The sequence below is a fragment of the Nothoprocta perdicaria genome, unplaced genomic scaffold, assembly GCF_003342845.1.
Source record: "Nothoprocta perdicaria isolate Ctin4 unplaced genomic scaffold, notPer1 scaffold_22, whole genome shotgun sequence".
NCBI classification, from domain to species: Eukaryota; Metazoa; Chordata; class Aves; order Tinamiformes; family Tinamidae; genus Nothoprocta; species Nothoprocta perdicaria.
This window is the reverse complement of record NW_020455415.1, coordinates 4,174,853-4,187,383: the sequence shown is the minus strand read 5'-3', so window position 1 is coordinate 4,187,383 and position 12,531 is coordinate 4,174,853. Positions and strand designations below refer to the sequence as shown.

At 61.9% G+C, this 12,531-nt stretch overlaps 1 protein-coding gene across 1 annotated transcript; it reads left to right on the top strand.

The window, feature by feature from the left end:
• Nucleotides 1-7: 7 nt before the first annotated feature.
• Nucleotides 8-4,734, top strand: UTP14A (UTP14A, small subunit processome component; the record flags this gene model as incomplete). Its single annotated transcript, XM_026039033.1, has 13 exons — nt 8-87; nt 209-273; nt 344-486; nt 643-798; nt 1,668-1,787; nt 1,858-1,952; nt 2,164-2,287; nt 2,374-2,451; nt 2,549-2,933; nt 3,061-3,446; nt 3,521-3,708; nt 3,791-3,890; nt 4,001-4,734. Coding segments are annotated over 13 exons (2,190 nt in total), but the record flags the coding sequence as incomplete, so codon positions are not given.
• Nucleotides 4,735-12,531: the final 7,797 nt, after the last annotated feature.

Genomic DNA, 12,531 nt, shown 5'->3' with positions numbered 1-12,531 from the left:
TGCCGCGTGCCAGGGCGCGGAGGAGGATGGCGAGCGGCGGCACCGGCAGCTCCTCGAGGCGGTCAGCTCGCTCTCCGGGCGGAGGCGGTGAGTGCCGGGGCCCGGCAGCGGCGGGCAGGGCGCGCGGCTCCCTCCCTGCAGCCCGCGGGGCGGCGGGAGAAGCGGCGGGCCCTGCGCGGTGCCTTGTAGCGGCCTTTCTCCCCTGCAGGCGCAAGCTGGCGGAGCGCACGGAGGCCAGCGCGCAGGTGTCCGAGTTCAACGTGAGCTGCGAAGGTGAGAGGAGCCCGCGGGAGCCCCCGCGTTCACGGCCCCGCGCCCGCGTTCACCCGCGACCCCTGTCTAGGTGCCGGGGAGAAGCTGGTGCTGTCTGAGCTCTTGCAGCCCATCAAGCCCAAATCCGCCCTGAGCAGCGTGAAGAGGGAGCTGACCAAAGTGAAGCAGAAGAAGGCGGTGGAGCTGCCGCTCAGCAAGGAAGAGGCGGAGCGGGTGAGTGAGGCCTGCGCAGGCCGCAGGGAGCAGTGAGGGAGGGAGCCCGTGAGGGGCTGCAGGGGGAAATCCATGAGCGCCTCTGCGCTGGCTTCTCACATCCTTCAGGGCCAGTCCTTCYCTCTGCTCATGCTTTTCTTGCCCCGGTTCCTGCAGGTCGTGAGAGAAGCCGCCTATGTGAAGAGCTCTAAAGATGTCAGCAAATGGCAGCAGGTGGTTTTGCAGAACCGCCGAGCGGAGCAGCTGGTCTTCCCGCTGAAGCAGGAGATCGCGGCCGTGGCGCCGCTGGAGCAAGTGGTTTCGGGCTGGAAGGTGGGTGCTGGCAGGGCACGACTGACACGCGGCTTTGTGAAGGGTCTGCTCGGGGAGCTTGACTTCTCACGCCACATAGGTCTAAGATAGGGCTGAGCTGCAGCTCTAGTCAGGTCTGGCAGCTACATACGGAGCTTGGGAGCAGTGACAGGAAAGCCATCCGTGTGGGCACTCTCTGGGAGCGGCCAGGCCACGGCCAGAGCAGCTGGTTGAGAGGCCACTCCGTGCCCTGCTGGGCCAAGTCTGGTCTTCTTAGCATTTCTTCTGTGCAGGAAATGAGGGAGATTTGATGTTTCCTCATTTCCTTGCTAAGCTGCCCACACTAGTATCCCCCAACCACTTGTGCTGAGGGGAGAGAGTTTTGGGTCTGCCAGATTCTCCAAATCTGTTCCTATGCATTTCCCTGTGAAAGAATAATGCTTTGGGCTGTGACYCTGCATTTGCCTTGACAGGAGAGCATATTCCAGGCCCAGGGAGCTTTCCTAGCTGTCTGGCTGCTCAGATGGGAAGAGAGTGTCACTGAGCTCCCAGCCTAGGAAACGCTCACCTTGGTCTGGTGCCAGAGGCTCCCTTTCGGACCTCGAGCTCCTCTCTGCCTCAGCTGCATGTGGCATCACCTGCTGAGCACCCGCTGTGCTTTTAAACCAGAAGGAAGGGACAGGAGGGGTGTCCTCCATGTGGCTTCGTCCCCTGGTGACACTCTGGGACTGTGAGGAGGACTGTGAATGTGACTCCCAGGGATGAAGTTGCTTGTCTCTGGGCAACTTGTCAGGRACATCAGGAAGGATGGGGGGCAGTTGTGAAGGCGCTTAGATGTGCGGTTCCTTCTTCACCATGGGCTTGTTCTTCCTGTTCTGCCCCCGCAACAGGCCCGAACTCCCCTGGAGCAGGAGATCTTTGGGCTGCTCCACAAAACGCATCAGCCCATCACGGACCCGCTGCTGACACCCCGGGAGAGAGCCTCGCTGCAGGCCATGAGTTTGGAGGAGGTTAGTGCTTTCTTTCCTGCCTCTGGAAGCCTCTCCCCAGGAGCCYGGCCTCACTCCGTGCTCCCTGCAGGCTCGACAACGGCGAGCGGAGCTGCAGAAGGCTCGAGCGCTGCAGTCCTACTACGAAGCCAAGGCTCGTCGAGAGAAGAAAATCAAGAGCAAGAAGTAAGGCTTTGCTGTTCTTTGTGTGTTTTCGGGAGGGCTGAGGCCTTGCTGCTGAGCACAGGGGATTGGTGAGACATGGAAGAAGGCAGAGCCGCCCCCTGGGGTCTGTGACATCTCGGGCAACAGCTTGGAATATTGCTGGGAAGCTGCTGCCTGCCTCGGAGGGCACGTGCCCAGTGCCCTGAGTTCTCACTTCTGACTCTCTTTGCAGGTACCATCGAGTGCTGAAAAAGAGCAAGAAACGCAAAGCTTTGAAGGAGTTTGAGCTGCTGCAGAAGTCGGACCCTGAGGCAGCCTTGGCAAGGCTGGAAGAGCTTGAGCAACTCAGGATGGAGGTGCTGGTTCTGCTCTCGTCCCCCATCCTTTGGGAGATCTCTGCCCCTGAGATGGCTCTTCTTGATGCTTTTCTGTTCTCCTGCAGGAGCGGATGAGCCTCAAGCATCAGAACAAGGGGAAATGGGCCCGTTCCAGGGCCATTATGGCTAAGTATGACCTGGAGGTGAGACAAGGGGTGGCAAAGGGCAAGATGCCTGGGCTGGCACCAAGTTGGCTCATGTTGTCTGTGGCGTGTTGGAAACATCCCCGTCCTCTTTCAGGCCCGCAAGGCCATGCAAGAGCAGCTGGCCAAGAACAAGGAGCTAATGCAGAAAGTGCGGCTGGAGCCGCCTGAGGAGGAGGCAGGTGATGTGCCTGCAGAGGAGCCCGTGCCAGAGTCTGTCCCCATGGTCCCCATGAATGCCGGCGGAGCTAATCCCTGGATGTTGGGCAAGCCCAGCAGCCCAGTCAAGGAGCCTGAGGTGCAGGAGGCCCTTGGAGATGTTGCAGAGCCTGCGGCTGTGGAGAGCAAGGAGGAGATGGAGGAGGAAGAAGAGGAGGTGTCGGAGGAGGAGGCCTTGCTGCAGCACTTCGAGCAGAAGCGGCACGTGCGGCGCCCACCGGCCACCAGCCCCACACCGTGCAACGGGCCGCTCATGACACGCAGTGAGTGTGGGCTCTTGTGTGCCGTGGGGCACAGCAAAGCGGGGGCTGTGGGGCCTGTGTCTTTATAGAGAGGTCCTGCTCTCCATTCCTGACCCCGGGTGGTCTCACCCAGTGCCTCCATCTGTAGGTGCTGATGAGACAGAGGAGGTGACGGAGCTGCCACAGGACATCTCCGTTGACCCTATCTGCGGTGAAGAGCAGGCGAGCGTGGGGATCGAGCAGCCTTCCCAGGCACAGGAGGAGGTTTTGCTGTCAGAGCAGCCGAGCCGCGTGCGAACGATGGAGGACATTGAGGCTTTGGCTTCAGAGGAGCGTGCRGAAGAGCAAGAAATACCCGTGGCAGCAGGAACAGAGAAGAGAGTGCGCCAGCAGCAGGCAGGCAGAGCTGACACCGGGCGGACGAAGAAGCCGAGAAAGGCCAGGAAGAAGGAGACCATCAGCTTGCAGGCTGTGCTCTCTGGAAAGCCGCAGGAGGCCCAGTGCCCCAGCCTTCCCATGGCTGTGGAGGAAGAGGTGAGAGGGCTGGTCGGTCCTTGCTGGGCCCTGGGACAGGGCTGGCTGCAGGGCACTGACGTTTGTCTCCGCAGGAGGGTGGCGTCGACCAGAGAGGGGTGATCACAGAGGCCTTCGCAGGGGATGACGTGGTCGCCGACTTCCGCCGGGAGAAGCGCAAGGCAGAGCAGGCTGGGAAGCCGCAGCCGGTGAATTTGGTGCTGCCGGGCTGGGGCGAGTGGGGAGGCACTGGCCTGAAGCCCAGCAAGAGGAAAATGAAACGGTGAGTGCAGGAGAGGTGGGGGAAAGGTGGGGGAAGCAGCTCTGTCTGGCGCCAGGGCCTGACCTCCTCCCTCCTCCCACAGGTTCCTGCTCAAGCCTCCCCCGGCGCCTCCCAGGAAAGACCAGCATTTGCCCCACGTCATCATTAGTGAGCAGYGCAACATCCACGCAGCAGCACATCAGGTGGGGTGGCTGTGAGCGCCATGCCCAGGCGCTCAGGGCATGAAAAGAGCCCCAGGGCCCTGTGTGGACTGGGCAGCTGTGTCTTACCGAGCTGCGCCGTCTCCCTGCAGGTCAGCGAGCTGCCTTTCCCCTTTGAGGAGCACCAGCAGTTTGAGCGCAGCATCCGCACGCCCATGGGCTCCACGTGGAACACGCAGCGGGCCTTCCAGAAGCTGACTGCCCCACACGTCGTCACGCGTGCAGGCCACATCATCCAGCCCATCGCTGCTGAGGATGTGCCCTCGCTGGCCGCCCAGGCCCGCAGCGAGGCCCTAGAGCTCCCACCCAAGCAGAGAGAACCGTCCTCTCGTCCCCCTCGGCCACGCAAGAGAGCGCGGTAGCTCTCTGCCCGCGGGGACTGGCGCAGGTGCCTGCACGGGGAGCAGCCAGTGCAGCCAGGGCTGCTGCTCTGCTGCAGCGTGGCTCCCTCTTGCACCCGCTCTCGGCTCGCGCTTCCCCCAGAATGCGCTGCCCCATCGGCGCGCGCTGCCTCGCCGCCCTGGCTTCGGCTCCGCAGGGCTCTCCTGCCTTGCTCGGAGCCCCTCCTGCCTGAGCGTGGGGCACCACACGAGGTGGGAGTGGGGTGGGCACGTTGAACTGGTGCAATGGGAACAGCAAGGGCTGGGAGTGCGTAAAGGAGGTGGAGCAGCAGCCAGCGCTGTCCAGAGCTGGGCGATGTTTGCCCTGCCCCAGCTTTCTCTGTCTTTCATAGCCCCATTTTCTATACCTTTTTACATCTGAGTGCCTGCTGCTCAGTGTGGCCTCAGCAGAGCCTGAGTCTGTTGTASTGCACCTCCATCCCTCCTGCCCCCGAGCGACTTGTGCCTCTAATAAAGGTGGTTAGCTGGAAAGGGCTGGTTTCTAAGGTCGCGCTGTTCCGCGCATGGTGGGAGCTGGCGCTGTCTCCGGAACAGCCGTCCTCCCCCTTCAATAGCTTTGTGGGATGGRGTCAGCCTCCCTGCTGTACCCCTCGCCCTTCCTCTCTTCTGTCCTTGGAGGGTGGTTCCAGGGGTGCTCGACACAGCTCCCTCCTCTGCTGGGGCCGCCAGGCTGCTGGGAGACGTGCTGAAGAGGGAGAGCGAAACAGGCGCGGRCACGGAGGGCTGCGGGCTTCTCCTCCCTCTTCCCACGTGTGCTCTGCTCATGCCAGCTGGAGGAACCCTCCCCAGCTTGGGCGAAGGAGGGACCTGAGGAGCTGCAGCCCGAGCTGCCGCTGTTCCCAGGAAACACGTCCCTGGCGCCGGGGCTGCCTCCTCCCTGCTGGCAGCGCGACGTGCCTGGGGAGACGGGGGCTCTGCCTGCCCGGGGCACGTGGGGCTGAAGCCACCGTGCGCGGTGAGCTGCGGCACCCAGAGCAGTGTGAGGGGAGAGTCACCAACCCCGTGACGACCGCGGCCCCACCGCTTCCCTTGTTGCYGGTGCCGTGAGCGTGCCAGGTTCTTCCGCCCCGCGCGGCGGCATCCTGCCCTCCTCTTGGCTCCTGCGGGCTGCTCCTTGCGGAGGGCACTCGGGGCTGCCCGCGCCGCGCTCGCCGGGGCTGCACGGACCTTTCGGGGTGTTGCTGGCCCCGCGGGGCAGCCTGGGGCTGCTGCTTGTGGCGGGGGCAGCGCCGCCTTGCACGGGTTAACGCGGGGCTGGGAAGGGAGAGGAAGCGGCTTCCGCACGCACTGCCGAGCAGCCCCGCGCGGGCGGCCGCCCCAGCCCCGTCCCCGCGGCCGCCTGCCCCGCCACGTCAGACCTTTGCTCCCGGCCTCGTGGGACGTCGCCGAGGGGAGGGAGGGCGCCGGGGGGGTCAGCGCGGGGAGGGCACCCGTGCATGCAGCCAGCGGGCTGTCCGGGGCAGGGCAGTACTCGTCCTTGTGCGGGTGGCACCAGGTGACACCCCGGGGTTCAGCTGGACTCTCACGTGGCCCAGGGGGCACCATGTGGGGACTGCCTGGGGAGCAGGGTCCGGAGGCTGTGCCGAGCCAACCTTTGCCTGTCTCCAAGGACAAAGAATCCCCCACCTTTCTGGCCTCCGTCCCAGTGTTTGACCGGCCTCGTGGTGAAGAGTTTTCCCTTACATCTCCCTTGCTTCAAAAATACCCTCTGAAAGCGGCCGCATGAGCAGCTGGGCATGAGTTACGGCTGCAAGAGCTGCCGGGCACGTGGCACACGGGCATGGCCAAGTGCTAAGCCAGAAACCACGTGGCAGTGGCTCTGGGGTTGCAGCAGGAGGGCGCTTTGGAGGGCTTCCCAGGGAGCGGGCTGTGGTTTGGGTGCACAGGCAGCCCCTTCGTGGGGCAGCGGGTGCCCAACAGAGCGGAGGGAAGGAAGCAACACCCGGCAGAGTACTGGGGAGGTTATTTCTTCCCTTGGCTGCTTTGGCAACACTGAGGACCGTCACTCAGCAGAACATCCTGGGGGCCTGCCCGTGTCTGGGAGCAGGAACGTGCCAATATCCCACGTGCAGRAAACGGGGAGGTGAAGGAGATGCCAGGCTGGAAGTCACTGAGACAGCAGGAAGAAAGGGGTGAGAAGAGGTACTGGGCCCCAGTACTGGGTGCTTGTGGAGCAGGAAAGGGGCTGCTGGGCCCCCCAGGGCCGCTGCTCCCCATGGGGGCTGTCCCGGTCGGATCCTGGTCCTTCCTGGGGCYGAGGTGCCGGGCTGGCGGCGGAGGTTGGCACCAGGCACGCGCGGGCCCGGCGGCAAGAGGAGCGGCGGCGAGCGGAGGCAAACGCCCTCCCGCCCCGGGCGGCTCCGCGGGCCTCGGCAGCCCGCGGGGAGCAGCCACGCTATTAATGCGCACGCCGCGCTCCGGGCGCGCGAGCGCCGCGTCCCCCGAGAGAGCGGCGAGCGGCTGCCGCCTGCTCTCCCTGGCCTACTTTCCGGGCAACGTCAACGGCAGGTCTGCGGAGCGGCGGCGCGGGCGGCCGCGCCGCTGCCGGGCCAGCGGGGAGCCGGCGCTAATCCCGGCCTGGCGCGGCGGCCGGCGGCGGTGGAGCTGGCGCATCCGGGCGGCCGCACGGCGCGGAGCCGGCCGCGCTGCGGGACGGGACGGGACGCGCTGCGTTTCCTGCCGCCGCTCCGGGCCCTGCTGCGGCGCCAGCCACCACGGCGCTGGGACGGGGCGGGGGGGAAACTGTCCCAGGAGCCTGGCGGGAGCTCAATGAAATTAAAAGGCAGATTTAAACCCAACATTTTTCCCTTTTTTAAAAATACACGCTATAAATAACCCATAAAATATTTTCCCCTGGCTGCTTCCGAGGGTGAAATCTCAAGCATCCTACGCTGCTGTTTGTGGCCCGCAGGGGTCCACGTGGCCACCGAGGGGGTCCCTAGCACCAGGGGACGTTTCTGCCCCCCTGGATCCCTCCGTCCACCGTGTTCAGGAAGCGACTTTCCCGCACACAGGCCGCACTGGTGGCGGGCCAGGGGGAGGCCGCGTCCCTCGGCCTGTGCCCAGCGCAGCCCGGCCGGCTCGCGCGGCAGCGGCCGCCGCAGCCGCGTTTCCGTGGAGATGGCATCTCCGCGCCCGCACAGCCGGAGCGGGAGGGTTTCCATGGAGATGCCGTATCCAGCGCGGCACAACCTGAGCAAGAGATTTCCGCCGCGATGCTGTAGCTGGGACCCTCACACCCGCGGCGGGGCCATCCCCGTGGCGCCGGGGCAGCCGCTCCGGGGCGGCCGCGCACCCCTTCCCTCCCACAGCGCCAGCACGGGCGGCGGAGGCGGGTCGGAGGGGAGCTGCCGGTGGCGAACAGCCGCCCRGGGCGGCCTCCAGCTGCAGCCTCACGCTGTGGGTGTCCCCAGGGGTGACAGGTGCCACGTTGGTCCCCACCACCCGGGGAGGAGCAGCACAAACTGGCCCCCAGGCCAGTGCATCCCGGCTGCCACCGCATGCCCGGGGCTCCTCGTCTGCAGAAAAACCCAGCCCCAAATCTCCTGTCGGTCCCTGCCCCCATGGGTGCTTTTGAAGCACCAGGTGCTCCTCTGRTCACACAGAGTTTCTTATTGTACGTGGCTGCCATGTGTGGAAAGCCACATTTGGGACTGCAAGCAAGGCCACCTTCTATGTGCAGCAGATGCAGGGGTCACAGCTATTGGTCATGTATGCAGAAAAACCTGCACTGAAAGGAAGACGGAGGAGCAACAAGAAAGGAATCATGGCTGGGACCCAGCCATGGTGGCCAYGGGCAAGCGGAGGTGGAGGTCTGGCTTAACTCATGCCAGTCTGCTTAGCAGACCCTTCCTCTCTTGGTGCTGGATTTGGTGGTTGTCATGTGTTATGAGGATGTTTGGCACCTCCATAAACCAGTTCCAGAATGCTCAGATCTGAAGTGTAGAAGATAAAGGATCTGGGATGCTTGGTGGGTGAACCTCGAAGGGCTTCAGAAACAGGCCCAGGGCGAGCTCTACCTCCAGCTTGCCTTGAGATGATGGCAGGTCACCACTGCCATCTTCTTCTCTGCAGCCTGAGATATTGCCATGCCTGCAGGTGAGGACCTCCAGTCCTCATCCTCCCTGATGGGCTTCCCATCTGTTCTCCGGGAATCACTGGGTCACCCCAGTCTGGATTCACTCTGTGTGAAGCAAGAAGGCCTTCCCTCAGTCCCAAGGACAGCATGTCTCCTCCCTACACAGACACCTATCTACATCTTTCCAGCAATCCCAAACCCAGGTCATTCACCGGTGTCTTTCTAGCCCAGAACTTCTCTCAGGCCAACAGGACCCTGATGCATAGGTGAAGGAGGCAGCACATCAGCCGCATGTCTCAAAGAACTCCAGTTAGAGCCACAGATTCCTTCACCTCTCGCTGCTCAGTCTCACCACAAGTGACATGAAGCATCAGTTCTTCACACTTTTCCAGCCTATATAGAGGCGAGTCTCAAATTCAAGTAACAAGATGGTCACCAACAAACACAGCATCTGTCCTACATGCCTAGGCATGCCTGTATTTCCTGATGAGAAGCATACAGCAGCACTCCAGGCACTTGCTGTGAAGATACCAGGGATGGAGCAAACCTTTGGAGAGACCAGAGAAGAAGCTGGAGACACTGGAGCTGGAGTAAGAGATGGATCTCTCTGGCTCATTTCCTAGCAGATTGGGACATCGCTTGTTATCCAGCTGTCCAGTTTCTCAGAACAGATCTCTGGATTTGTTGAGTTTACAGGCCATAAGAGTGGACACACTCTTATAAGAGCAGATTCCTCCACATGTAAAAGTACAGGGCCCAGGAATGTGAAGCAGTATCTCAGTAAAAAAGAAGTATTTTGTGATTAATCTCCTACCTCAAGGGAAATTCACATACAACCTTGGGCAGGAATCAAAGATAATTTACAGGGGAAAAAAAAATGTGGAGTATGTGGGAAGGAAAAGGCCAAGCCTGCCCCCACTTGGAGTTCACTGCCATGTGTAGGTATTGCCCAGGAAAGGCGCAGGCCATGAAATCCTCCTTCCAGTGCAGAAGAAACCCTGTGGTTCAAGGACAAGGCTTGCAGGGAGAGCTAGCATCTTTGGYTGGACTGCCTAGAAGGACTGGGAAAGGAAGATAAGGCTCAGGGGACACCAGCCCTCCTCAAAACATGAGATTCCTGGTTGCATTTTTGCCTATCAATCGCCAAAGACCCAGCTCTTGTCAACGGGTTTGACCTATCTGGGATGGCCTCGTCACAGGCCAAAATGTCTCCATGTAGGGAGGATGCCAGGGAAGAAGACAAATGGATGAGCTTCCAGGGCAATAACATGAAGGACTCACTTTGCCCTACAGCTACAAAAGAACTGGCAGCTCTTTTGCCAACTATACCTAATGGTCAAATAAAAGGTATTAGCTCTACTCATAGCTTCTGAATTGACAACTAAAGAAACTGTCTGTACAGCATGGATAGAGCAGCACAGAGACCTCCTTCACTGGAGATGGAAAAAGAAAAAAAAAAAAATACCCCACAACCCTAAGAAGCCGAAGAGACCATCAAGCCCTGCAGGAGTTAACGTTTGTCTGTCCGAATGAGAAGAAAAAAAAAAAAAAAAAAAAAAAAACACTGTGGCTTTGGAGGGCAGCTCCTCGGCATGGTGGTCATGGCATTACAGTTGGGCTTGATAATCTTAAAGATCTTTTCCACCACAATGATTCTATGAACCCATCTTGCCAGAGGCACTCAGGACAAGCCTCGGTGCCAGCATCGGCACTGCTTGTGGGATGTACAGCTGGACACAACACCGCAGCATCAGGAGGCAGCACCACCCGTCACTTCTTCCTGGTACCAGACACCAYGTCCACCACCACTAGCTGGCACCACCCTTGCAGAAGGCAAAGGGAGGCTTCCTACCAGCTCGACYGAAGAGGTGGAGGGCAGACAGACCGCAACTGTCCTGAGTAAAAGGCTGGGCTACGGGCTGGCCTGAGGAGATTGGCCTGAGGACAGACACTGCCCGCTCTTGGCCCGATGGCTCACTAGACACAGTGCTTGCCCCAGCAGGGCTGCTCTCCCCACACCAAGGGAAGCACGCCGGGCATCAGCAGCATCCCATATGGATCAAGGAAGCACCAGGCACGCTTTCAGTGCTGTCCCATGCAAAGAATGAGATGATGTGCAGTTTGATGCACCAACAWATCTATTTCTGGTCCAGGTGAGCACTGACTTCATGAGAGGGGAGATGGATGGGGCAACATCGCACAGCTGAGGGCCGAACCCACACCTGTAATGCAGGTATTGGCCAAAAAGCTGCGGTACTGCAGCAGTGGCAGCTCGCTTAAAGGCAGTGTGAATGTGACGGGGAGGAGATCGCGGCGCCGTGGGAGCTGCTGCCAGTGGAGCTCCCGCCTTGCTGAGCTTCGATGCACCCGCACCCGCGCCGGCCACCGCTCACGCTGAAGAGCCTGGTGCAGAGCAAGGTGCTGATACACGATGGAGGAATTCAAATAATTCCCAGGTGCAGGAAAAGTTCCTCCTCCCTYCCCCAAAGGCCTCCCTCAGCTTAATCCCCTCAAGAACACCAAATAGAAGGTGCCCAGCACCCCATGGCTGGGCCCCGACCCCGGTCAGGCTGTGCGGAGGGGGGAAAAACCCCAGTGCTCCGCTGACTCCCATTAAAGCTCTTGCTATCCACCTTCTCCTAGTGCTGCAATCCCGTTGCATTTTATCCGCGTATAGTTTGCATCGCTGCCTGCAATTTCCAAGCCTCGCCACTACCGTCCCCGACCAGGCTGCGCACCCGGCAGCAGCGTCTCGCGCAGGCACGGGCGAGCGGCGCCGCGCTCCCGCAGCAGCCCCGCGCCCGCCGAGGGGCAAGTCCCCGCCTGCGCGCCGCCGACCTGCCCGCTGCAGCCGCCACCTTCCCGGCGGCCTTAGAAAAGTGCTTGGATTTATTCGATCTTGGGTTTTTTTTTTCTTTTTTTTTTTTTCCTTTTTTTTTTCTGTCTTTAGGTGCATTGTCTGCAGGAGAGGAAAACGCAGCGAGGCTCACGCGGACGGAGGGCAGACTTGCAGCTCGCTGCGAGCACGCGGTGGGACGCCCCTGAGGACGCCGCTGCCTGTGGTGCCAGCTTGGGCACAGCCCAGCCAGCGGGGCCAAACAGCAGCGCGGGCGCTCATCCCTCCTAGCACCAAAATACACCCATGCATGCCCAGATGCTGCAGTGGGGAGGATGCCTCTGTCATCCTGGTCCTTCCGGSGGTAAATGCATCTCTGGGAGCCCTTTGGTTTCTGAATCTCCTGCTTGCCCTGAGTAGCGCGGGGAAGAGGAGGGTTTGCTGTGAGCACAGGCTGAACGGGGTCTGCACGAGCAGGCAGATGAAGTGTGGCAGCCAGGGGAACGCTGCTGCACAGCCAAGCACCCCAGGTGCCACTACCTTGCCACTGAGGGTGGTCCCGGGGTGCCTGCRGAGCGGGGAAACAACACTGAAGCGAGCGGTAGAAGCAGACTCCTGAGAGCAGCAACACGCACAGCAGCACGGACCCCGCGGGCAGGAGAAGGGCCCTGCCRGGACCCCCACGCCACTACCCCACAGCTCCCGGGCAGGAGCTGAGCACCAGCAGCAGCAGCGGCCTGGGGCAGAGCCGCCCGACAACCTGGGGCTGCAGGGACCCTTCACTCATCCCCAGCCCGCCCCGCTGCCCGTCCCCGCGGCAGGATGGGGCCCGGCCTCTGCCCCCCGTCCCTGCTGGATCTCTGGGGACAAGCACGGATCTGCTGGTGCCCTCTCCCTGCTCCCTTCGCCAGGGCACGCGGCTGCCTCCYTCAATTGATCTTTAAAGGAGGAAATCAGCCTTTTCCGTCCTCCTCCGTTGCTGCTGATTCTGCAGAGCAGCAACCTCCCGTGCCGGGCTAGGGGGGCAGCTCGCAGCAGCACCGGCCTCCCCTCGCTGGGACCGGCTCCAGGCCGGGACACAAAGCCCRTGGAGGCTCCATGGGGCCAGGCGAGGCTGGGCCCAGCGGAGGCTTCGCACACGGCACCCACAACACAGGGATGTGGGCCGAGGCCCGTGGCCAAGGGGAGGCCGGGGCRCTGCAGCCTCCTGGGCAAAGCGGCYGGGGATGCCAAGGCAGGAGGGGAGGGAGGCGCCCGCCCCGGTGGGGCAGCGGGAAGGGGCGCACGGAGGCGGGAGCGGAGCGCGCT